This window comes from Sorex araneus, chromosome 2 (assembly GCF_027595985.1).
Source record: "Sorex araneus isolate mSorAra2 chromosome 2, mSorAra2.pri, whole genome shotgun sequence".
Lineage (NCBI taxonomy): Eukaryota > Metazoa > Chordata > Mammalia > Eulipotyphla > Soricidae > Sorex > Sorex araneus.
This window is the reverse complement of record NC_073303.1, coordinates 336,201,529-336,228,822: the sequence shown is the minus strand read 5'-3', so window position 1 is coordinate 336,228,822 and position 27,294 is coordinate 336,201,529. Positions and strand designations below refer to the sequence as shown.

The 27,294-nt window shown below is 40.3% G+C and overlaps 1 protein-coding gene across 3 annotated transcripts in view; it reads left to right on the top strand.

The window, feature by feature from the left end:
* ZNF521 (zinc finger protein 521) overlaps positions 1 to 27,294 on the top strand; it is a 300,533-nt gene that overhangs the window by 266,933 nt on the left and 6,306 nt on the right. For all 3 annotated transcript variants that reach the window (XM_055129073.1, XM_055129074.1, XM_004606027.2), the window contains one exon: positions 2,382 to 2,497. In XM_055129073.1, the coding sequence (XP_054985048.1) occupies positions 2,382 to 2,497 (116 nt within the window). The remainder of the gene's footprint in view (positions 1 to 2,381; positions 2,498 to 27,294) is intronic.

Here is a 27,294-nt window from a genome sequence, read left to right as displayed (position 1 = left end):
TTTAGTTCCATTTGGGGAGATGGTTTGATTTCTACTCATTAGCATTATTGATCACAGTCTACTTAAGGCTGTAATGGGCAAGAAGGTTAACTATCAGGATGAACAAATGGCATTTCTAGTTCTCTACAAGGTTTGCACTTTTTCATTTGGAAGGTGACTTCCATATTCTGTTCACTTGCCTGTTCTCAGCATTCAAGGTTCATTAAGGCAAAAGACTTCACAGAGTTGCTCTTGAATCAGGACATTCAACAAAAAGTACAGCTGTTTTGCCAGCTCACATCTGTCACTGAAATATGAGTGATTTTATCACATGCTCCATAAGAAATTTTTAAAGTTGATTGGAGACTAGAGGTAATAGTACAGAGTAGGACACTTACCCTGCACATGGCTGGGCATGATCTTTCGCACCACGTATGCTCCCCTAAGCACAGCCATTAGTGACCTGTGAACTCAAAACCAGGAGTAAACCTTGAGCACAACTTGAGGTAGCTCCAAAACAGAGAAACAATATTATTGAAACGTTCAAAATTCCTTGACCTAGAATACAGTTTAGAGAGGGCATTTATTTCCCTTGAAATTGGATTTTTTTAAGTAGAAGTCTCTGCATGTTTACACTTTTAAGAAGATACTTTGATATTAAGCATTATCATTTTCAGCAGCACGAAATATGTAAATCAAAAATTATCTTTGGAACCCCCTTGGGCTTCACACACATTTCTAGTACTCCCCAACAACAGCAAAGTTATTTTGGAAAATCCTTTGTGATTATTTTGCATGTGTCTTGTACTCCGTGGTCAAGCCCCTCCGGGCTCCTTTCCCTTCCAGTCCAAATAAAAATATATCCTTCCCTCAAAACTGAATTCCTGATTTGCAAATTCACCCTCATTGCCTTCAGCCTATAGATTTCTGTTCTGTAATAAAATTGGAAAGAATAACCCACGGTCTCTGCACCATCACCCAAGTCACACCAAGTGTGCTTAGACACTGCCGCTTCAGTAATTCCATTGGCCACTTCTTCCTATGGAAATAATTGTCTTGCTCTTCCAAATCTGTACTTAAAAGTAGAGGGGTATGATTTTACTCTAAAATGACAGTTATCTTAAGATATGAATAGGGTGTCAGGGTGTTTTGTAAAAGTTCATAAGGGTTCTTAGAAAGGACTAGGTCATAGATCTGGTGATCAAGCCCTCTAATAAAATAGTTCTTTCATGTTGTGGCCAGAAGCCTCATAAAATGTGCTAAGTTATGTGGTGATTAGTTAGAAGTCTGTGTAAAAAGGAAAAAAAAACCTGTTTCTTTTGGTGAATGTAGGTAGAGACAAAAATACATTAATCATGAACAGTCTGCCTTTTCCATGCCGCCAGACGTGAATTGTTTTAGTGTATCTTGAAGTAATTTTAGAAGTAACAATTTTAAAAAAAAGTAAGAAAGCTTTTCAATATAAAGCACGTTAGGTGGGAGAAGAAATCTGAGCAGTTTTTTAAAGTAATGAGAAATGTGATTAAAATGTATGACTCACAAGAACAATATTCTAATATTTTAGGTTGGCTGGCAATTAGAATAATTTTAATGATTAGAGTGGAGTCAAAGTCAAATGCCAACATCTTTAATAAATCCTTTCCCTGCCTATACAGATTAATATTGTAGATGCAAACTTTTTTAGGTCACAGTGCACCAGGCATCCATCAGAAGTCAGTTCTGCCAACCCAAACACTGCCTCTGGCATATACAATTTAATTATTAATAGTATGTCTCCTAGGTAAACTGTTACACAGTCTTAGGGCCTTGTTTTGTAGTCATTAAAATTGAACATGTTTATATTATTGAAACCCTTGCATTCAGTGTGTAGGCTGAGTTGATCTTAAAGTATCCAAAGAGAATTTACCTGCCGTTCTGTTTCACATTTATAGACAGTGCCCCAGAGTAGCTGTGGGATATAATTTTTAGCATTAACACATTTAAATAGAGAACTGTTTGCTAGCAATAACTTTAGGCAAATACAATAAACAGGATTTTGGCATCTATGATTTCATAACCTGTGGGTTGCTGAGAAATAAGAGTCATTTCTGTTCAGACATTGCTGTGCACTTGACAATTTGGGGCTTTATTTTTCAAAGATTTATAGGGAGCAGGGCCTCCATCAACCTTTGCTTTGTTGCTGTTTGGGTTGAATTAGGTGCTCGGTAGAGTGCCTCTTAACAAAAGCCAGAGAGCCAACCACGAGTAAATGTGGCTCAGCTCTCCCCAGGCCCAGGGCATGGTCACACCCAGAAGGTTTGCCGTGCAGTCCGCTCTGTCTGGGGCTGTTCATGGGGAGACATTAGCTCAGGGCATTTCAGGAAGAAAATAACCCAAAGTTCACTGTCCTTTTATCATTTCAGTGTTTGTTCAAGCAAACAAGTTGCAGCAGCATATTTTCTCTGCCCATGGACAAGAAGACAAGATTTATGACTGCACACAATGTCCACAGAAGTTTTTCTTCCAAACAGAGCTGCAGGTAATGTCCCCATGAGGAGGGCTGGGATTGAATTCAGTTGCTCTTCTTATCGGAGACAGGGGTGTTTTAAATCTGGTTTCACAGTATCGCTCATCCTGGACCACCATGATGCTTTGTGCGGATCGGGGCAAAGGGAAAATTAGAGACTGGATTAACAGACACCAGAGTAAATTTGCCTCTGGCTGCTGTCAATCATGAAAAGAACTAGAACAGACCTATAATTGGACCTTCTGACCCAGTGTGATAGACTTAGGGGTCAGGTTTATTGGACTGCGGGATCATTCACCTCACTTGTCACGGCCCATTCTCCCAAGTCCTGTTTTATTCATGCTCTGTTCCCTGTGGGCCTGAAGCTGGAGGGTCGTCTGTCCAGGTTATTGTTGTCCTGAGGGGCTTAAAACTGAAAGGGGAGAGAAAGAGGAGAGAAGCCTTACTTTTGCTGTATATGTTTCTTTCACTTAACGGAATAGCATAATTGTTCCTTCACAACAGCCTTGGAGTTGAATCGTTTTACACCCAACATGGGCTCTATCCTTGATGGCCCACTTGTTAGATATGTGACCTTGCACTTGTCCAGTGTCTCTGAACTTCATGTTTGAATAATCAGAGACAAATGTAATACTGGGTTGTTTTGGGTAAAATGAAATAATACGTTTGAATATTGTGTGTGTACTATGAAATGTAGCAGAATATTTGGGATATTCTTAGCAATGGACTAGTGGTTAAATATATGAGTCAACAACCTGAATTCCATTTTATAGATGTAGATATTTTTTAAGGGGAAATGTCCTGTTTTTGTTTTTCATTACTTCATGTGAAGAATGGGCATAATATTTTTCTCAATTTTCTAAAGCAATGACATGAATAACATTTTTTAAGATGTTTGGAGGTGTTTTTTAAGGGATTTCCACTCAGTTGTCTTTTTATTATGATAATTATCATTAGCGATAATCTTACTTAGTCTGTAATGGGGCTGATGAGTAACTTTGTTTCCCATGAAGTAACAATATCACTAAATCCATAAGAGATTTGGGGCCCATCCAGCCCATCATTCCTCCTCTGTCCCTGACTCTGGACAAGCTCTACACATCCTTGGGCTCTGAAAAAGCCAGATTTATATGGATCTCGTGTCATAATAAGTAATTTTCACTGTATCATCTCAGGTGTTATTCTACCAGTGAACAAATATCAAAGGAAGGCAGTGAAATAAAAAATACTCAATAATGGGTGAGCCATGTACTTGTCATATGTGTCACTGGTCCAAAGTTCAAGCTGCTCTCTTACTTTTTATCACCTATTGGGGAATTTAATATAAAAGATAGACCAAGTTAAATGATTGCCTAGAAGTCTCTTATCAAATTATCTGTTTGAAGATAGATTCTTAAGATCAGACAAGAAGAGCTGTACAAAATCACACTTTGGGACAATGTCATATTTTGGGACAAAGTCACAGGCACTTCGGTAGTGTTGGTGCACAGTAACTTCGTATATAAATACTTCAGCACTATTGTTACCATCTCACCTGACCTATAATAAAAATTTTAATTAAAAAATATAATCTTAGTGCAATGGGTACCAAGGGACAATTCATTTATTCGTAACTCTATAAAGGGTATGGCCAGTCGATATTCTGATGCTGTTACATAGTATGTAAACTGAAACAGAATTAAATAGTCAAAATCAGAGTTCCATAATTTCAATACAGACTTACTTCCCTCTGATTATCTTTAATTAAAATAACCCAACTCTATGGCAGTGGACTACAACTGTTAAACAGATAAAATAGTTAAACATGTGCTTCTAGACTCCAGGTTTCTTTTATAGGTTATTATAGGGGCTTCTGAAACATACACTTACTGTTCTCTGGAGCCAGTAAAGATTACCAGTTTATAATTATTTGATCTTAAGAAGTCTTTACACTTAAAAATCATTGAAAATATCAAGGGCCAGAGCAGCAGCTGGGACATTTGTCTTGCTCGGAACCACCACATATGGTTCCTGGAGCTTAGCCAGGACTGATCCCTAAGCACAGAGTCAGGAATAAGCCCTGAGCACTACCACATGTGAACCCAAAACAAAAACAAACCCAGAAATATCATTTACAATAGCAAAAGGCTTCTATTTTTGTGGCTATTATCTGTTATTATTTTCCATATCAGAAATCAAAACTGAGAAATGAAATCATAACAATGCACAAATTGTTACTTGTTAATTAGCTGTCAATTAGCTAACAATTCTATTAGCTGTCAAAGGGTTGATAACATCATATGCCCAGTATATAGAAAATTCCTTTTTCCCCATGTGAAATAATGAAGTAAGGGCAAATAGTATCTTCATATATTGGAAAATTGTCTTAAGCAATTTGTCTGCAATTTGTCTTAATTTTGTTTGGGAGACACATCCAGCAGACTTATTCCTATCTCTGTGCTCGAGGATCACTCCTGGTGAGGATCAGTGGACCATAGGAGGTTTCCGGGATTGATCCCAAGTCAGCTGTGTGTATGGCAGACACCCTACCTGCTGTACTATCTCTTCAATTCCAGTAGTCTTGGTTTTTGAAAGGGTCAAGAAGATCTTCCACTCCAGATACCTACACCACACTTTGAGAACTACTGGTATAAGCCAAGAATCTCTTAAAATATTTGCGACTTTCATTTGAATGTTGTCTGGGAAAATATATGACATTTCACTATGCACAGTTATGAACATAACATTTATAGTCCCACAACTCAGAATCATGTATATTTGCTTGATTTTAATATTTAGGCTTGAATATATGTGTTATTCCTTACTTAGACAAGTACATATGGTTAGTATATTACAACCTTACCACACATTTAATATCTACAATCACTGAAATATCTTTTTATTCTGTCTTTTTTTCATAATTGTATTGAAGCACCATGACTGACAGTCCTTCATAGTTCAGATTTAGACATACTGTAGTCAAGCATCTGTCCCACCTCCTGTCTTCTTCCCTCCACTAGGGTTCCCAGATTCCTTCCTACCCACACTGGTGGTGGTTGGTTTACTCCCAGCCCTATGCTAAAGGACCACTCCTGGCAGTAGTCAGGGAACCATGTGCGGTACCAGAAATAAAACCCTGGTCTGCCACGTGCAGGGCATAACATATTCACTGTACTCTGGCCCAAAGGTTTTTATTAACACTGCCTATGATGCCAGCTAGAGAACCAGATAATTCTTAGTTATTTATACTGTCCCCCTTCCAGTGATCAAGGATTCCAACATCATTCTTTGGACTTTACAAACCAATCCCCTTTAGAATTTCAAAGCTCTGTTTCTATGGAATACTCAAGCAAAGATACCTTTTGCCATGGAGTAAGTTATCTTCATTACATCATCTATAAAGCTTTCTGAAAAGCAGTTCTAAATGCCAGTTAAGAAAAATACAGTGTATAATTCTTAGTAGACTATATATTTTTTCTCTGGGTGAGGTTTCCCTCTTCTTTTGCTAGGAATTCTAATATACTTCAAAGGCCACCTAGAAAGCTGTTGGGGAAGATGTGATTTGAAATAAGTGCATTATTTGAACTAAATGAACATTCTGTTATTGTAAAAGTGAATGAATATGTTGAATGTTTCACATGTTTTCCTAATAAACCTCAAAACTTTTTTGCAGAACTTAAGGAAGTTGCCTTGAGAGAAGGATAGTGTGGTCCAAGAATAATATCCTACAATGCATATTTGTATTCAGAGTGGTTTATACAGGTGTGAGCAAGTAGTGTGTTTGCAAAAATCCTGTTGAATAGGCCAGTCTCTTCCAATAGAGTAATTACTGTTTAATTGGTGCCTCTAAAAAAGCTGCAATTCAATGGCTGTGATCAAACCATCTACTACCAATAGGTTCCCATAGAAAGTGTTTTCAGACATCATATTATTAATTGAATGGACATCGAGAGACTTGCAGCTGTGGAGAAAGGAAATGGTTTAGATGAGCTATTTATGATACAGTATTTCAGTTCCTCTTGAACCTAATATTATTTTGACACGCTGCCTTTTCTCACCTTCATTAGCTCATAAATACAGTATTTTCCACTGTATTCAAAATTTATTTGTACTTTAACATTCTGAGGCATACACCAAGATTTTCAGATATCACTGAAGTTTAATTATATAGTTGTCTTTACAACAGTTTTAATTTCTTTTCAAATTTCTTTTTCACTAAATCACTTAATTTTGATGCAGACTTTCCATAGTGCAGTTTAATTGAAGCTTGAGTTTCATGGGTTGGTTTGTTTTTGTTTTGTTTGGGGGGCATTCCCCTCAGACTTATACCTGGCTCTTCCATCAGAGATAACTCCTAGTAGACTTGAGAGATTTGTGAGATGCGAGGAACTGAGCCCAGGTTGACCACATGCAAGGCAAGTACCTTACCTACTGTACACCTCTTATACACCTGTGGTTCTATTTCTAAAGTAAAAATGAATTACTTTATCCAGGGTGAAATTTCTGAGACAACAGAAATTTCTTAGACAAGTATAGCTCTGAAATGTGATTGCTACTGACCTGGTCACTTGCTGATTTAACTCCTTGCTCCCAAACTAACCTTGTAACAAGTTTGATACAGATAGGCATCTCAATTATTAAAGAATACATGATGTGATATTTAAAAGTCCTTGTTAATAATCAGATCACAAATTCCATACTATATATCCCTGTTGTCCAGTGCCATTTTCAGGAAACAAAATATATCTATTAGTTAAAATATATATATATAATCTATTTAATCATTTTATATTTATATGGTCCTAAGCATTCTGTCACTTCTCAAAAAAATAATTAGAAATACATCATATTTAGAGTCTACTAGAAAAGATGAGATATGCATATGATTAACTATTATGAGGTAATATGTAATAAATTGTTACAAGTGTTCCAAGAGATGTTTATTCTCCAGCTGGGAGAATCAAGAAAGCATGTGGGAGACATTCAAGCTAGTTTCAAAGGATGCACAGGATTTTGATATCTTTATATGTGGAAGAATTAGCTATCTATATACTCTCAAATGGTCAATGTTTTTTTTAAACTGTCCTTATGGGGAAAAGTAGAGAAATAGTACAGTGGGCAGGATGCTTGCCTTACACACCGTCAACCTGAGTTTATTTGCCAGCACCCTATATGGTCCCCTGAACCCCACCAGCAATGATCCCTGAGTGCAGAGCCAGGATTAAGCCCTGAGAACTTCTGGGTGTACCTCTACCTCCCAAAAAGTGTCATCATGGGCTGGGTACATAACACACTTGCCTTGCACATGACCAGTCCCGGTTTGGTCCCACTATATATGTTCCCTTAAGCATTGCCAGGAGTAAGCTCTGAGCATGGCTAAGTGTGGCCACCTCTCCCCCAAAAAATGTTTTAGTGGTTTTTAATTTGTTTTATTTTGCTTTAATTTCTCTATGATATCTTCATACAGGGAAAAATATGATATAGGAGGCCCATATCCAATCTGTGGTACCACATGGTCCCCGAAATGCTGCCAGTACAGCAATTCTTTCCCCCAAAATCCAGCATCTCACTATTAATCACTCCTGAGTACTGCCAGGTATCACCCCATAACCAAAAAGAAAAAAAAAATCAAAGGAACATGAGTTGTGCAAGAAATTCACCAGAGTTTGATTTGGGTTTATAAGCAGTTGATTCTGAGATGATAGTTTTATCATCTATAAAGGGGGCTTGTAAAGAAACTGAATTTTCACCCCCGATCCTGGGGACAACACAGTGGATGAAGTGACTGGTACCAAGTGCCCGGTACAGGCAGGAATTGGTGCTAAACAAACTCCAGTTCCCTGCATCTCTCTCCACTTCTCTGATACTGACTTCAGTCAACAAAGTCAATAATAATAATTACTTGAAAATGTCAGGTATCCGAGACATTTCAGAATTTTTCTTAGTTTTCCATTCTAGTTCACTGAATAATTTCCCATTAAAATATTGACTTAGTTTCATATTCATTGGTTCCAGGTAAAAATTCTTATTTTAAACTTTTCTCTTCTTAAGAGATGAGTCTTGTTTTCTTTTCTTCCTCATTTCTATATAACCAAAATGATGTGCCCATATTTGTTTTTAGAAATGCCTTCACAAAGCCACTTGAACTTCTCCTCATGCCGATTCCCCACCCTGTTCCTCAATTATGGACAGAAGGCCAAAATAAAATGTGTTTTTTTTTTAATCTCCCACTTTAGAAATAACAATGGTATGAAAAAGGAAGTTATTTTACTTATTTTTTCTCCAAGATCTTATTTTGCACACAAGAAGAATTGGAGAATATGTGTTACTGCTCACGGTAGAGCTGAGATACTTTTACAGCTATTTTGCCCCTCATAGTCATTTTTCCACACCTCTTCTATATTTTTCAGTTATTTCATTTTTATCTCTAGCAGAGTTTGACATTTTTTCATTCTACTAATTTCTTTCATTTGGCCAACTACCAAGACTCAAAATCCTGCCTGCCTTGCCTTTTGTCACATGATCTCCAAATGGTAATACAGAAACTAAAATAAGCCTCACCCTCTTGCTCTCCAAGCCATGTTCTCTCATGAGTATGCATCCCACTTGGTTTGTCTCTCTGTTTCTTTGCTGCCTGTGTTCTTGAACACATTTCCTCTTTTTTTTCTCCTCTTACATCTTTCTCAATAAGTTTCAATTAAAAAAAACACTACCTTGCTTCCCCAAAACAAAAACCCTAACATAGAATGAAAGCAAGAATGACTTGAATAGTGTCCAAGCTGGACATAGTAGCTCCTGGGGAAGGAGCCTGGTGAGACCTCTGATGTTGTTACTGCAAAACAGGTGCAGATGCACCTTTTGCTTCAGGCCTTCTGGTGCACAAAAGACAGCCTCCTTGGAAGTGTGTTTAGTTAGAGCAAGCAGGTACTAATGGAGGTCTTCCATTGATGCAGAGTTGCCGTACACATATTCAGAACATACCAATATTCACCCATCACAAACTGACAGTTCTGGGTTCCATACTGGTCATTTGGAATGACAGTTTGGGGTAGGGATGGGGTGCCTGTGTCCTCCTAGGTGGTCTGTGCTCAATACCTTTGTTAGCCATTTCCCATAATCTTTTGGGCCTCTGATGCCTGTTCTGGGGCTTAAAATATAACACATCCCATGGACTCAGCTTTGTTTGAGCGTAACTTGTAACCGTGTAGTTCTGGAACAGGTTCGTTTCCCTACCCCCTCATTTCTCTGCTCTGTGGGTCTGCCATGCTTTTGGAGTGAATTGGTGCTACAGCAACTTCCACTTAATTTGCTCAGTGGTAAAATTGATCTCTCTTTTATTTGATAGGATCTCCAGGAACTGAATCATTTGCATTGATTTATTGATAGGTGTTGTGTTTTCACCATTAGTTTTGATCACTTTCAGCTGTTAATATTGGATAATTCAATCAGGATTGATTGGCTTTACCACTAAAGGCAGAAAGTTAATCATGCAGACAGAGGAATAGAACATGGCTAACCTCAGTCTCCCTCTTGCTTTCTCTCTCTTGTCTTCTCTTTTGTTTTCTCACTTTCTTGCTCACTCACTCTCCTTCACCCTTCCTCTCCCTCTGTCTCTTTTTTTCTATCATGTGTATGATAGCACATTATGATTGTTCTTTATGGGAAGGAAGAAAGGAGAGAGGGGGGAAGGAAGGAAGGAAGGAAGGAAGGAAGGAAGGAAGGAAGGAAGGAAGGAAGGAAGGAAGGAAGGAAGGAAGGAAGGGAGGGAGGGAGGGAGGGAGGGAGGGAGGGAGGGAGGGAGGGAGGGGGGAAGGAAGGAAGGAAGGAAGGAAGGAAGGAAGGAAGGAAGGAAGGAAGGAAGGAAGGAAGGAAGGAAGGAAGGAAGGAAGGAAGGAAGGAAGGGAGGGAGGGAGGGAGGGAGGAAGGAAGGAAGGGAGGGAGGGAGGAAGGGAGGTCTAAAATGTTAAATCATTCATAGTGTGTCTAAAGGTGAAGTCGCTTTATTTTGCTTTGTAATGAAACTACATCTAGAAATTAAGCAAGCATATAGGAAGATAGATAAGTGTGATTGTCAAAATGAACTCATTTGGGCTAAATGAGTAAATGCATTTTCAATTACCCATTTTGTACCAATAAACGTCTCATCTGTGTGTGCATGCTTGGAGGCACAACCTGGGCTCACCTTTTTCTAAATTTGGCCCTTACTGCTTCACCATGTGTCCTGGTTGTCAGATTTGCGTGAATCAGGTAGCTAATATGACCGAAGGAAGGGCAACAGAGGTGACTGCAAGAGACTAAAACCACTTTATTTACATCCGAATTGTTTCTATCACACCCTGGCTCAGTTTTTTAAAAATTCTCCATCCATTAATTTCTTGATGTTCCTACCAATGGCTGCTTTTCGCTATTAAAAGGGAAGCCCCACCTCGTCGTTCTAGGGCTCATTCCCTCCTCCAACCGCCCTGTTGTTAGCGATCTGCCATTGCATTAGTTTCTGTCTGGCCCAGAGATGACGACAGATGGCCATCTCCAAACTGCCATCCGTGCAGCTTTGTGGAGCATCCAGCTAGGGTGTACTGAAGAGCACTGTGGCCAGCTCTGCAACCCCTCCCGGCCCACCCCCCGGAAACGCTCATCACCTCTGCCACATTCTGCTTTGGCTGGGGTCTGCTGGCCCCGCTGGCACCTTCTCTTTGGCCAAGAGAGCCTGCTGCCTCTGCGGCAGAAGATCTGCTCCCCTCAGGCCTGGGAGACTGGGGTCTGATTGTCCTGTAAGACACAGCTCCTCTTCAGCACCTCTGGAGTCAAATTCTTTGGAGAGAGCTGGGAATTCAGATCTCTAGAACATTCTCTAACCCAAGAGGCCCATGGAATTCCCCCACGTGCCCCCTGTTTTAGATGTTTGCTCCACGCGTGCATCAGTTACCTCAACATTAGCCGAGACCATGCCAAGAATAGACTCTTTGTGTTTACAGACATTTATCGGACAATTGGAAAATACCAATTCCATATCCAGCTGTTGGGACAATTAGGGGAAGAGAGATGGTAATCCTGGACTTCCCCTATAAATCCCCCAAATGAGCAAAGAATCCTTCCCCGCGTCTCCACTCCGTGGATGTGGCAATCCCACGGACGGCCGAGTGTGCCTGTGTGTTCGGAGCGAGATTGATTGGCTGCTCTTGATCGAGTTTGCTAAGGCAAGGCAGCTTCAGAGCCGAGCGTGTATTTTAAGAGGAATTCACATTTGTATCCTTTATTGTTATATTTGCAGCGACTCTACAGCTCGTAACAGGCTCTGCCCTGCAGCTATGAAGGAGTAAGTTCCCCTTATTGGAGAGAGAGCAGTGTTCTGCCAAGGCAGGCGTGGTGGCGGGCGAGATGAATCGTGTTAGAAAGCAGTGCTCGCAGTGCTGTCATTTAGAACAGCAACTCCGAGGCTTTAAACCGGAGTGAAAGGCAGGGCAGGCACGTCTTTTTAAAAGAACCCATTAAAAGTGGTGAGATTTTTAAACTGCCTAAAATAACAGTTCTCCTTCATTGATAACTTCATTGAATGAGTGGGTGCAGGAACTGGCTGGGCAGGAAGTGCTTGCTTGGATAGGGAGAAAGTTTGCAAAGGGGGGCTTTTGCTTGGGCCAGTCTGCCCCTCGACACGACACTGGCTTCTTTCTCCTTGGATGCCCCCTGCTTTGACCTGGCTCCCCAGCTAGCAGAGGACTGTCTCACATTGGACATCCAAATTGCCTGTAAAAGATTTCTTTTTCCATGTTGCCAAAACTTAATTTCATAATTTTTTGATTTGCACCTCTGGGTATATCCGCTAACTTTTTGCGCCTTCTAGACATATAAAAGGCTTCTGGGATACCATTAACTATCAGCAGTGCGCTTTGCCATTCTTTGAGTTGATCAGGGTGAAAGGTGATTGTTCGGAAAATAGAACAGTCTCTTTGCTGGGAGCCAGGCACTGAGCGCTCACTCCCATCCTCAGTTATAATTCATGACAGCGCTAGTGGGAAGCCCTCATCCCTCTGTGGAGTTAATGCATCTCCACTGAAGCCTGCTGAGAGCACCCTGCATCCCCACCCACCATCTGTGCCTTCACTCTCAAGCGTTCCTTCTCCCTCTCTCTCTGTCTCTGTCTCTCTGTCTCTGTATCTCTCTTTCCCTCCCACCCTTATGTATTGCTGTTAATGTAAACCTGCCCTCTAATGAAATTCTCACTTAACTAGGGGGAGAAACGGGAAGGAATGCAATGCAATGTTATTTACTGTCTCATTTAGAAAACATCGATTAGAACATGGACAGAGACGTCGCAATTTCTTAAACCGATTGCAGACTCTGGGAGCCCAGGATGCTCTTCCAGTCAGGAGTTAGTGAAAAGGGCCAGAGCCTGAGCATGGGGAGACCCAAGGTGGATATGATGATTCTCATTAATCTTCTCTGGTGCCCAAGTTCAGAGGGGAGAGTCAAATCCAAGAGTCATTTCCTGGCTCTGTCCAGCGAGTTGAGCCAGCCTGTGGCAGAACGCCAACCCTGTCCCCAAACACTGTCCCCTCTGTGATGCAGAGCTAATTGCCTGGGGTCTAAACACACAGCCTCCGCTCAAAATGATCCAGCCTGGGTTTCACCGGACCTCACTGGAAATAGTGGCAGTGATTTGTGTGGTGCAAACCACCTTCTGAAGTGGAATGAGCAGAAGTGCCAAACTCTTGGCAAGCCCCAGCGGAGCCTGCAGACATTGCTTGTTCCTTCCTTGTCCCCTGGCCACTGTGACACTCCCTCCCTCTCCCACACTCCGCTGGGAGCCCAGAGTGCAAGGGGACAGGAAGGCTTTGTGTGTGAGACAAAAGATAAAACTGCACCTAGTGACGCCCTCCCCTCCCATCTGACCCAAGATTCATTTGTAATGTTTCACACTTATGTGCTCTTAACATCACCCATTGTTAGCTAAGATTCCTTCTTAAAATTATAAATCAAATCCAGCCCTGAAATACCAGAGTATGAATTTAACAGATGTGATGCCATAGGGGACCTACTGTGTTATAAACTGCAGAAATGGCCTTTTTATGCTTCCGACTCGGGCTTCTTCCAAAGAGGCCTGGGAACTCACCAAGGCTACGAGGTGAGAGGTCATGCGTTAAGACAGTGGCACCCACCCGGAATGCAGCCCATGTGTAATTGGCTCGGAAGCCGCTCCAAGGTTCGAGGTGGCCTTCTGTCCCCTCACTAGGCACACCCTTCCCAGGAAAAGTAGGGCAAAAAAGCCATCCGGGTTTTCTTGGGTGAAAGATCACTTGGAGATGACACAGCTGAGTAGTCAGCCTGAAATCCTGGTTGGTATTTTATTAATTTTGCACCAAGATAAATCCTGAAATTCTGACAAACTCCATGACAGGTGAAATTCCTTCTTGCAGAATCTGCTCAGCAAGAGGCTGCTCATTTCGTTCTGTTCCGAGGCAGGCAACAGGAGGGCAGCTTTATAATCAGCCCTCAAAGGACCCCCAGCCGCCCCAGAGTCTCCGGCTGATTGAATAACTCCTGGGCCTCTTCCCCTAGGCCTCCATCAGCGGGGGTCCTGTGGAAAGCAATCTCCCGCAGACTGGCACTGAAGTGAGCTTTAAACCACCATTTTCTGCTCTCCAGAGGAGCCTGGAGTACTAAAAGATAGATGGACTGCAGATATTTTATGAGAAACTGTCAGAAGAAGAGCCGAGTAAATGTTTTTTTTTTTCCGTCTTCTTTGAGTCACACACTACATCACTGTTGAATTTCTCTCCGAATCTTTTACATTTAAAGTAAGAAATTAATTGGTTGCTAACCTTTAATTCTCCCCCTCCATCTTTTTCCTCATCTTCTTTCTCCTCCTACTCTTTTTTTTTTCTTAAATATTCACACAGAGGGCCTTTGCTTAACCACAGTTGCAGAAAATCAGTACCATTTGCAATGAAATATTTATAATGACAGAATGAAAAATTGGATTCATTTTCTGGACTGTAGCCGAACAGTCTGCAACTTTGTGCAGCATTGTTTAGCATCTCTCATTCCTCCCTTTCATTTGGAGTCTTTTTCAAAAACATGCTCCATGTATGCTTACCTACGCTTTGGAGAGAGGCCTACCAAAATAACTGCACCCATTGCTACTGTTGAGAAAAGAGAGAGGTAAAAAGAGCTCATTTTTGGTCTGTGCTACCTTGCAGAGGCACAGGTTGGGTTGTGGCCATGAAAAGGTAGAAGCCATCCGAAGGAAGTGGGTTAGCAGTGTGGGGAAATGTTGGAGAAGTTGACGAGGCATCTAGGACACCTTGCGGACTGCATTTGTAGCAGAGTACAGATAGCAGGAATTGCAGTTAGCCTGCCCGAGCATCGTCGTGGGCCTGGCTGGCCAGGGAAAGTGGGAAGGCAGACTGTAGGTGTGTCATTCAACATTTCACATCAAACTTACCTTGCTTTTTTCTTCTGTGTTTGCTGCAAAGATTTTCTTTCCACATGACCCTCATATTTCAAGCACCTTTTTTCTAACCAAGGTGGATGAATACTTTTTTATTTCTTTTTCTTTTTTTTTTGGCTTTTTGGGTCACGCCTAGCAATGCATAGATAGAGGTTACTCCTGGCTCATGCACTCAGAAATTACTCCTGGCAGTGCTCGGGGGACCATGTGGGATGCTGGGAATCAAACCCGGGTCGGCTGCATGCAAGGCAAACGCCCTACCTGCTGTGCTATTGCCCCAGCACTGAATACATTTTTTTTTAAAGAGATAAGCGAGTCAGTGATTTTCAAACAAGTCTGCCTTATAAGTGCCACGTGCAATAATATACTTACTCTTATGACAAGATTGGATTTTAGCAAGATCGTTATAAAGAACACCCCAGTCTACTATATTCATTTTCTCTTACCTCTCCACAGACAGGCGAAGAGCCAGCCCACTGTTCTTGCACCCTGGTAGATGATATCAAGGGTGGGATTTTACTCACCTCCAGGTTCTTCTCAGGCTCCCATTCCCACCTCTGGGTTAACCTTTCATTTGTCTCCTTTTGGAGCACTGGGTATAATTATTTTGCTTGCTATCTGTATCTGTGTTTTCTTTAGGTGGCTTTTCAAAAATGAAAGCAGTTTTAGAAGATTTAGATACACATAAAAAACACTCTTAAACTCAGCTTCTCATTGCCTTCACTCAATTTGTGTCATGCATCTCAACTCCACAAGATCAATAATCCATATTTTATTGTTACATAAAAGCTACCTATAAATGATTTAGCTCATCCATGCCATCTAATTAGTCCTGTTTTATTCACAGGGAAGAAAACATAACGCAAACTTAACCTTCGCCAATGGATTATATTATGCGATTGTAAAGTAGCTTTCAACACTATAAAACAAATTCATAAGTATGGTACAGAATCCATTTTAATATCTATTTCTACTAGAAAAATGTGAATGATGTTACAATGCATAAGGTGACTGTAATCACTTTAATGTTTACATTTATTATACCAGTCTGTTTTTTAGTCTTCCTAGTATGAGTATAGTATGTTGTTATCTCCCTTCACATCACTAGCAAGGAAACCCTCCAAAGTTCTGAAAAACACCCACGATAAAGTTCTCTATTATTTTTTTTTAAGTAAACAGATTTTATTTAGAGGCTTTTTGAGGGGAGGACAAAGGAATAAGAGAGAGGGAAAAGTAAGAGTGACACACTCAAGAGAGAACGCGGGCTTCTCCAAGGGTGGAGAGAGCCCCTACACATATCCGAGCTTTAGACACAAAAGTATGAAAGTACACATCTCAAGAGGGGAGATGCGGGCGGCACATGTGCTTGGGCACAACATGTGCTCGGCCACGTGGGCACAAGCATTACATGGGCTCAGGCAGCATATGCGCCCAAAGTTCTCTATTATTTCCATTTCCAGAGACACTTAAATGATTTCATCCCGAGGGGTCAGAGCAATAAAACAGTGGGTAGGACATTTCTCTTATACTCAGACCAACCCTGGTTTAATCCCTAGCAACCATACATTCCTCCAAGCCCTGCCAGTAGTGACTCCTGAGCACAGAGCCAGGAGTAAGCCCTGAGTACTGCTGGGTATAGCCACACAAACACTGTCCAAAAAACAGACTTTGCCCTGAAGTAGTTTCCTCATATCTATCCACGGATTTCTTTTCTTTTCTTTGAGAGCCCAAAATATCTGCATGGATTTGGACTTGGAAGATAAGAAACACAGAACAGGATTGCTGTACCTCAATAGCATGACTTGAGTGTGACACACTTTCGAGGATTAGAGTTCTTAATACAGGCTTCTAAATTTGTCTTTTCACTGCATCTCCCCCACCCCACCAAAAATAATCATTTTGAGAAATAGACTGCTAGTCCAGCATGAAGTGATATGTGTTCTGACACAAACCACATTGTAGCTGAGGAATCTAGCCTGAAGTTATTTTACTATAGCATGTCTTTGATATGGGAGAGAAAAAAGAACTTTTCTTGAGAGTGTGTTTTTGGGATGTGACAGTAACTTTCCTCCAGTGCCTTGCATGGATTTAGCAGAAATTGTTTTCACTTAACCCTGATTATAGCTTTCTTTCTTGAGTACCAAGGTTAAGGGATGGGGGGGGCGGAAACCTTATACATTAGTTTTTCAGCAACTTAGGTGAGTCTGAAATATATACCTGAGTAAATGGGAGCTATAATAGCGGTATGTTCAGAATCAATCTCCTCTACAGAGCAGGAAAGGCACATAGACTAGAATTCACTTATGTGCTGCCAGATGTATTTCTGCATGTGACGTAGCTCAGTGGACGGCCTTGAAGGGTTTGCTGTGTCATTACACAGACTCACCGCAGCAACAGGCCTCCTGGCCCAATGAAGAGCCATGTGGCCAGAGTCCTTGCTAAGAGAAAGTTGTCTGATACCGCTCTCCCCAACTCAGAAAGAGAAGCCCCCAAATGTGGACTCTGTTTTCATATCAGAATTCACATCTCTCTGGGAATACTTGTCTTCCCCTTGTCCAGAGCCTTCTGTGTTGTGGCTGGTTTGCATTTGTGTTTGAAGTGCCTGGCGGTTTAATGAAGTTATTCTTTTATAAATTTTGCAACACTGAAGCAAGCATGAGGGCTTTAAATTAGAATAAGTGCCACTTCTGTATGGCAGGTTCCTTTGAGGACTGATTAGAATGAGGCCTCCCGCCGCCTGGCCCTTTATGCATGGCAGTGTTGCCTGTGTACTTGTTTATGCTCACCTTTGAATTTGCATGAGTATGCACCATGCCTGCTGCCTGGTCCTCGGTTAGTCACGGCTGTCTTGCTTCCAGGATCATGTTAAATACTTCACTTTAAAGAGTTTTTTTTATAATTATATTGCTTTATTGTAATGAATTAAAATTAACTTGGAGTAGCAAATTATATAAGGATGTGAGGGTTATAGATTACTCTCACCATAGCTACCGCACATCTTTGTGTGGGAGAATTAGAGGGCTGGCTTTTTAGTAGCTCTGAGCATGCCGAGGGGTGAGTAAACTGCCCCACAGAAACTGGAATCAATGCCAGAAGAGGTGCCCCACAGGTGCAAGGGGATAGGAGTTTCATGTGTGGGTCCCTGAAGCAAGGAACGATGGTGTAGATCGGCCCTTTTAGGACCTGGAGGTTTCTGCTAAGAATGATGATGGGCAAGAGAGAATATAAGTTTCTCATAAGACCTAACAAGGTGAACTGGGGCTTTAGTACAGGGTTCAATCCCTGACCCCTTCACGGACCCCTGAGTACCACCAGGTGTGTTCTTGGGGGCCTAAGAGTACTTGGTGGGATGGTCCTGGTGGCACCCCAGTACTCCAGGACCTGAGGAGTTTTACCTCCTCTCACCTGCCACTTAGCTGCCTGCCCAGAGGGCCTTGTCACACTACCAGTTAGGTCCCCTGAGCACCATTTGGGAGACCACCTCAAACAAACAAAAAGTTTAAATAGGTTGGACATAGAGGATAAGAGATATTCATACGCCTTCCTGATTTCTGCTCTTTGTGCCAGTGTGAGCTGGCTAATAAATTGGGGTGATTTGAGGTGAAGCAGGAGATGAATTACTAAGGGAAAGAGACATAAACCTTTCTATCATACACACATTCACACACAAGGAAAAGGAGGGGAAAGAAAGTAGGCAAAGGAACATATCACCAAATTGGAACCCAATTTTGTATTTCTCTTTTATCTGAAGTAGGATTTTATTTTAAAGTAAAAAGATACAAAAGAGTACCCAAAGAGTAAAAAGCAAAATCTCAAACTTAGAGAGAACAGATTAATGGCTGGGGGCGGGGCGCTAGGTATCAAAAGGTACAACCAGGTATGAAATAACTATTATAGCATAAAAGTTTTGGGGTGTGCCATACAGTTGGTGAGTGTAGCTAATAATACTCTTATCGATTTGACGGTTGCCCAGTGAGTCTATCTCCAAAGTTCTCATAACAAAATAATACATTTTGTAGTTATCTCTAAGGTCATGGTTCTGAACTGCATTTATTAGGGTGTTTTGTGAGAATACTTATATATCAATAGAAATGAGCGAACAATCAGATTAATAAAACTGGTGACACCCCCCAATAGAGTTAGGCCTATTAAATATTTGCATTGTACAAAACAATTTCTTAGAATTTAAAACAAGGAGTACTTGGGGTTTCATCCGATTGCATGTTCCATGCCCTAAGAGACAGGAAGATCAAAGGCAGACACCAGGGGTTTGACCTGTAGAGCTCAGGCCTGTATGTGTCCCTGCCCTCCCCGGCACATGCAGGCTTACTTAGGCATGGATGTACACACTCACTTAGACCTACTCAGTTCAATTATGTAAATCCACATAATGTCCTTTCACAGCTTTGTTCTCTTTATGTCTGCTTCCCAAAGAAAGTGCCCTAGTAGAAAAGCACTTGGTTGCTTATGATGGGCAAAGATGTTCGCTTGTTATTCTTAATGATTTATAACATGTTTGACTTACTCTTCATGAGAGCTTAGCTCCTAGAGAGTATAGCGGTGTTTTTAATAAAAGAATACACTATGAGAAAAGTGGCATTTCTTTTGCTTTTTTCCCAAGTACAATAAACTATTTTTCATAATTTATTGGAATTTGGTTAAAGGGAATCCCTGTCCATATCCAGTGGAAAAGCAGAAAGAGCCCTTGCTCCCTCCTCTGCCCTACAAAGGTTGCCCTTTGAATATAAATTACGATGCCGTGCGCTTCTCTCCCATTCTAATCAGATGACCTTTTGAATCTACTGGACCAGAGTTTAAATCCTAAGCCTGCCAGTCAGTTTTTAAATCAATGCCTTGCTCCAACAGCTTTCAGGTACATAACTTAAAATTTCAATGGATTTTATAAACAGCGGTAATGCTCACGAAATCTTGCCACTGATGTAATGCCACCTAACTTCACTGCAAGATGCTGGGCTGTTGTGACTTTGGGTAGTTTCACTAACTAAATCCTTTTTTAAAAATCTGCCTACTGGAATTAAAAAAAAATCTAAGAGAAGAGGGAGGCGCAGGAAATTTGTAATGTTTGCAAGAGGACATTTCTGAGCAATTATCAATTTAAGCTCCCATTATTTGCCACTAATTACTATACAAGGCTGTTAAATATTTAGCAGAAGTTTGTTTAATTGCATTTGACTGCAAGGAAGATGCCTGAATAGGCTTGAGCATCAATAGTAAGTTGTGAACCCAGAGCTAGGCAGAGAGGAAATTTGTATTCGCCCAAGATGAACACATTACAGTGTCAGACAAGCCTGCTTTTTTGTTCCTTCCACAGATTTATTTATCTTTAAGGTATCTAAAATTAGAGCACGAAGAAGGGGCACTGTTCACGAATGTAAAATTGGAAGGAGGTCATTCTTAACCTTGTTTACAGATGTTCTAGTTTAGAAAGCGCCAGTGTGATAAATTAAACATTACAGGGGGAAAAATTAAAGCTTAGCAACAACTGGCACATGGACACATCTGTCTGGGAAGCACTGACTTAATCCTTGAATATCTTATTAGACTGGATTGCCTCTCAAAGCCTTCTGTCCTACAATACGCTGGGATCCTGCCATTCCGGAATTTCAACAGCGTCTTTAATGCTTCAGCCTCTCTCTCACTTTTGCTGGCTTTAAATAGGTTGATTACATTTCCAGTTGTCTCCTCACAAGTAAACAGGTAGCTCCCTTTGACATTTTCTTTTGGAAACTAAACTTCACACTGTCCATCTTGTTCCCAATGACTACTTTCTTCTTTTCTGTCTGTTCTTTCACTTTGGCACTTAATTATTTTTTTAATTGCAGTCATGTTGCATTATGACTTGATAGAATTTTTCAGTGAGCATCATTATAAATACTCAATCAGTATGTGTTACATGAAGTTTGCCTCTAAAAGTTCAATTCTAGTGTTCATCATATAATGCCGCCTTTTTTTAACTGAGTAGTTTAGTAGATAAGGGTATTTGTTTTCAGTTTCTAAAAAGGAGGCTTTTTGAGCCTATCAGGTATTACTCTTTCTGGCTGTTGCATAAAAATGAAATTGCGACCATGGTCTCATTGTGAACTGTCAGTGGCATCTGTCCTTTCGAAGCTAATGGATCCGAGTGTTTTGTTTAATTTATCCATAATGTTTTACTGCCACAAACTGGATATTGTTCTACATTATCTATTTGGGCATTTAAATATTTTTCAAATTACTCTTTGCTCAGGCTTCTGAAGAGTCACATCAGAAATGAAGTAGGCTAGTTAGTTGGTTTTGGGGGGCGCATAGCTAACCACCGTGGCTTTCTCTGCTCAATTTGGTGGTGTAAAAATGCAACTGGGCTCATTGAAGCAGACGTGCCACCTTCCTTCCCAGTAGGATAACTCCTCACTTCCATTGGTAGCAGACTCCTGCCGTCTCCGTGGCTCTCAGCCTGCATGACACTGTCTCCTGTGGAAGCCCATCATTTGCTTCTAGACTGATCTGAGAACAAAGCCCATAACCTCTCACTGCTGGGGAGGAAGTCTTGTTTTCATTCTATAAATATTAACTCCCAGAGTATAATTTTGGGGTCTTTTACTAGACTATAAATGTTTCTAAAACAACATTGGTTAGTTGCCAATGAAATATATAACCTTTGCTCATCGATGGTATATTGACTATTTTAGTAAATTGCTGAGTGAACATTTTTTGAAGGACTTGGTTCTTCACACAAGTGATGCTGTGTGTGTGTGTATGTGTGTATCTGTCTGTCTGTCCACAGTTTTACAAAGGCATGTGGGCCATATTTTCAAATGCCACGAAGTATGGTTCTTATATATGTGTGTGTCTCTTTTGTTACTCATTTATTTATTTATTTATTTATTTATTTATTTATTTAATCTGGTGGGACATTTATCTCTAAAACTAAAAATCCAGTAGCATACCTAAATATGGCACATTGAATTCAGTATTTTCAAAACATTAGAAGACAATCCAGAGAGAGATAGTTCAAGGATGAAGTGTTTGCCTTGCATATGGCCAACCCCCTGTTTGATCACGGGCCCCACATATAATCTCCCAAGAACAAAAACCATGAAAAGATAGAGATTCTCCTTAAGGACAATTTTCCCCCGACTGGGGCATATGTGACAGTGTCTGGAGACATTTAAGAGTCATGACTGAGAGGTGCCACAGACACACACAGCCCCAGCACTAATAGTTCAGTTCAGTTGAACTCAATTAAAATTCGGGTACAGCACAATAATTCAGTAGTACTGAGGTTGGAAAATTCTGTTATAAATCAAGTCCTACTGGTTTGTAGACTCTAATTTGTGAATTTCTCCGGAATGAAGTAATTGACATATATATATATATATATATACACATATATGTGCATATATATATACACATTCATACATATATGTGTATATATAGTATGTGTGCAGTTTATATAATCACTAAGAAATACCTTAAAGGATTGTCCTGTGGATTATTTTGGATGAAACAGAAAAACAGAATTTTGCATATATTTATATATACATATATCATATATATGTACTTTTGAACATAAACTCATGAACATTGCCAAAGTCTACATGCTTCACAGCCATCACAGATCATTCTTTTGTCATCTTTTGTAGCATAAATGTCAAGAAGAAAACAGCAAAATGTCCTTTGGTGAGGCTGATTAGAATGCCAAATCATCAAATCACTTCCCCTGGGAGGCTTTATAGGAACTTTCATTGCCAGATGCATTTAAAACTATTCTGGAGAGTCCATAAAGGTAGATAGGAATTAAGGTACCTGCCTTACATGCCACCAGCCCTGGTTTGATCCCTGGCACCACATGTTCCCTAGGTATCTCTGGGTGCATTTCTAGAGGCTCCCAAGCACTGCTTGCAATGCCCTAAAATAGAACAAAACTGGGCTGGAGTGTAAACTTCATAGAATCATTCTGTTTCAGCAAGGGGACAAGCAAAATAACCCAGTATCCTATTCTTTCCTTAATATCTTGTATTTTCCTCATCATTCCTGGTGATTCCATTTCACCTTTTGCTTTAATATAGCTCAGTGTCATCCAGAAAGTGCTTTGAGATGGCAGGCCCAGCCTGCGCGAACTGTTAAATGTCAAAGGAAAATGCATCAGTGTCTCTTTAAGTTCCTGATGATGACACTGCCATATGAAAACTAAAGGGAAATTCTGCCAGTGCAAACATGATCATAAATACAGCGTTCATGGCATTAAAGTGAGGGGCAAAAGCTTCTCCTGACAAGCAGTTTAGGAAATGCCATGGCTATGTCAAAATAATATTTGAACCTCATGTTAGTAAATTCTCACAAAGTAACAATTATGAATCAACTTCCCTGGCTATGGAAAATAATGGGAAAAATGAAAAAAATCACTATTTGAATATTTCTCAGTGCACTTTGGGACATATTTTAAATATAATCTTTTAAGGAATATTTATTATAAAATATAGCATCTCACCAAAATGTCCATACCTATAAAATACGGAGAAATAGGTATCTGCATTTTTGTGAGATACTATATTTTAATTTTATGTTTACCAGAAAAAGTCCACAAAAAGACAAAATCTCTCCCAACTTTCTCCAACTAAACAACCTATCATTTGTGGAAAATGAACACTTTAAGTAGCGGAAATTGGGTTCTACTGATATTTTGGGATGCTTTGGGTCTTAAATTTTAGAACATCCCTAATGGTACTTTCAGAGCTGTCACAATTCACTTTTAATTATTTTAAAGCAATGAGTACTTTTGTAATTTGTGTGGATTTTGAAAATTCTGATTTATGACATTCACATCCCGTTAACCATATTAAGATGTTTAAAGGCACCCTTTGCCAGCAGTGTTTTTTTTTTTTTTTCACCAACATGTGGGAGAAATAACCCAGTACCCTGTCATCACTAGCTTTTGTATACTTCTAAAACTATTTTACTAGCAAAGAAAGTTGGGGATGGAAAAGAAGGGGGTGGAAATGTAAAAATCTTGATTAGAAAGTATAATTTAATAGAACACGTATCGAACCAAATGTATTGATTAATGTGGAAGATATAGTACTTATATTGATTCAAACCAAAGATTTAGTACTAAAAGCTCTAAGCCAGAAAGCTGTTGCAGATTGCTACAAAAGTCAGTTTAATGCTGTCCTTGAGAATGCCTTCACAAAGAAATTCTTCTAATGTTTGAGGACTAGGTAGAATGCGGTATATGTCAGTTTGATCCCGGAGGGTTTTATTTTGTACTCTAATAGCTGTTACGAGCCTACATTATATCCAAGGAGTAATTTTCCTTAGGGGTGCCCGGCTCGCTTTGTGTCAATATTCTAGCATTTTAAGTCACGTACAGTATATGCTTCTGGGAACAGGGAAGGAGCCAGCCAGACTCATAATGGTCTGCATTCATTAATAAAGGCAGAAGCTTCTGTCCCTCCATTGCCCACTACAGGGATGCCTCTTTGGCCTTCAGGGACCCGTACAGACACATTTAAAGAAAGCTTTATTTTGAGTGGGCAGGAGATGAAATGTAGGACTTGCAGGCATTTCCTAAGTCAGCTATATGCCTGAGCACAGGGGTGACCTTAATGGGTCAAAGAAGAATGCAGGTCAAAAGACTTATTATCCAGCCTGTTGGAAACCAATTGCTTTTGTTTAAAAAAAAAAAAGAAAGAAAAGAAAAAAAGTAAAAAAGCAGTCGTGCTTAAAGGTGACGATAATACGGAATTCTGTTTGCGGCCTCTAACTGCACAAGTGTGTGTGCACGGTAATATGCTTCTAGAAAAATAGGAGCATACATATTACTCATAGTATTTACAAATAAAGGTCCAACCCCAGTGATAAAAGGAGGGGTGATATAATTAGTTAATCAGTGATGATTGATTACGGATGTTTGCTTTCTTCAAGTAAAGGAAAAGCAACATGCAGCCTGCTCTGTGCTGTCACCATCTGTTGAAGGAAACAACCACATTGAATCTTTGTATTTCTCTCTATTTCTTCCTGCCTTGCGTTGTGTGGAGCTGTGATTGCCTCCTCTTTCATCTGCTTGGAAAACATCTCATTTAAATTGAATACAACTGCCGTTTAAAATTGGGATTCTAATGGCATGGTGAATTAGTGGGAAGCTGGTGGTGGTTGTTTTTTGTTTGTTTGTTTGTTTTTGCCCTGTTCCTTTTTAAAATAGCATGCTGGCTCTCTTTCTTAGTTTGAAAAGCTTGTCAGAATTTGTTTGAGACAAAGAGCTATAAATAGGCAAGTCATGGTAAAAATGATTAACATTTTTGAATCAACAGATCTCACAAAACTTCCATTCAAAAGCAGTTTTTATTTTTATTACCATAGCTACTTAACATTTTGCCGATGCCAGCAGAGGGTTACAAAGCACAGACGAGACATGGTCTCTGCCAAAATGTTGGACAAGTGAGGGCAATCTGTGGGCACCATTGTGGGGAGGGCTTAATTTTTCCGTCCTACGAAGGTAGATTCCTCTTGGCTTTCCTCCAGTGCTTAACTCCATCATTGTCATCCGTGTAAATACTCAAATCCACATTCAGGAAAGTGGATCATTTGGCCAGGGTGAACAGTTTCAGGGGATCATGGGTTTTTCTTTTTATTTTAAAATATTTTGCTTGGATTGTATTTTAAATAGGATTAAATCGTTTGACCAGCAAATGTGGTCAGCTCTCAGAAAGGAGGCTGAATTAATCATTTGTTAGCGTGCCAAGCCCAAAATGAGAATTCCAGCCTTGTAAAATGAAAGGCATCTCATATTTTAAAAGAAATACATAGTGCTAGAGGAGAACTTTAAGATCCTCATATGTTTTTTAGCTTTCTAAGCTTAATTTCAAATTGAAGGAGGGAAAAAAAATAGAATGCGTTCTTTCCAAATGGGCGCCTTTACAATTAAGAGAATGGTTTTTATTTTGGGGTGTGTGTGTGTCTGTGTGTCTGTGTGTGTCTGTGTCTGTGTGTGTGTGAGTGTGTTTGTGAGAGAGAGAGATCTGGCTATTAAGGTATCATACCTAGATGGATCTTCTTTTAAGCTTTAAGGTGTGCTGCAGATTTGATTTTTTTTTTTAACACAAACCCCCCTCGTGTAAAACAACTGTTCATAACTGGGATTAATGGTTTGCAATTTTCAGTTACTTAGACATGGGGTCTCCAAGAGATGGCTTTTTGCAGTGAAGAATATGGCTCTCTGTGGGATTATGGAAGTTTTCTTCTCTTCCTACTTCCTTTTCTGTCATCACCCCCCACCTCCATCGATGTTGCACTGATGTTCTCCTCGATTATGTAAAACACTTTCTCTTCATTGGAACAGATATTTTTTCTCATAACCTGTCATTGCATTAAAGTACTTTGGGGACTGTGAATTGCTGTGTAAAATTGGTGAGATTACCCACAGCTTTGTTCTCATAGAGTGGTTTTCTTTGGACCCGAAGAACAGAAAACTCCTACACAGTGCAGGTTGCTTGAGGCTGGCTTGAGAACCTTCTCTCGCTTTGCTTCTGTGTTTGAATCACTCTGGGTGTGGCGGGGGCCAGGGCAGGAGTGCCCCCTCTCCTTTCTCTCTGCTTTTCTGCCATATGACTTCGTCCCAGTTTGCTGCACATCGACCTTCCCAAGGAAATGGTGTCTGTGATTATAACAACTCTCTCTCTCTCTCTCTCTCTATCTATCTATCTATCTATCTATCTATCTATCTGTCTATCTATCTATCTCCTCTCTCTCTTTCACACACACAGAGATGTGCATATGTTTGTGTGTGGTGGGTGGGGGGTGCCTGGAGTAACTGCTTGTTAACTCTTATTGGGAAGTCTTCAGTGAAGTCTGGGCACATGCACTCTATATCTATCCTCTCCAACCCTGCATAGACAACCAAATAAACTATGTGTCTCGGTCATCCATTTCTTCCATTGCAAAATGAAATTAGGCCATTTATATTTGCAGTGGGTTTGAAAAACAGCATGTGGGGGGCAACAGACATAGCCTTAGTAGTCTTCAAAGGTGCAGCAGGCAGACTCTTAAAAACTAGATTAGAGTCATCTGTTTCTTTTTTTAAATTTTCAATGTAAATATGCCAATTTCTAAGACCGTCTAGGAATATACCCCCTTCTCATTTTGAGAGTCACTGTCACTGGTGGACACAAGCATATAGAGTCCCGGTGTAGCCTCTATTGAGTTTGGAGCAAATGAAAATAGTAAGTGATGTGGATGGTGTTCAGGTAACCCCACATGCAGAAGGTTTCTCCCTTCATCATTTTCAAGCCAGATTTCCTCCACCTAGAAGTTTTTCATATTTGAGCTCTTTTTTATTCTGTGTAAGCTTAAATTTTGCAAGCCAGGCTCTCGCCCTTCTGTTGAG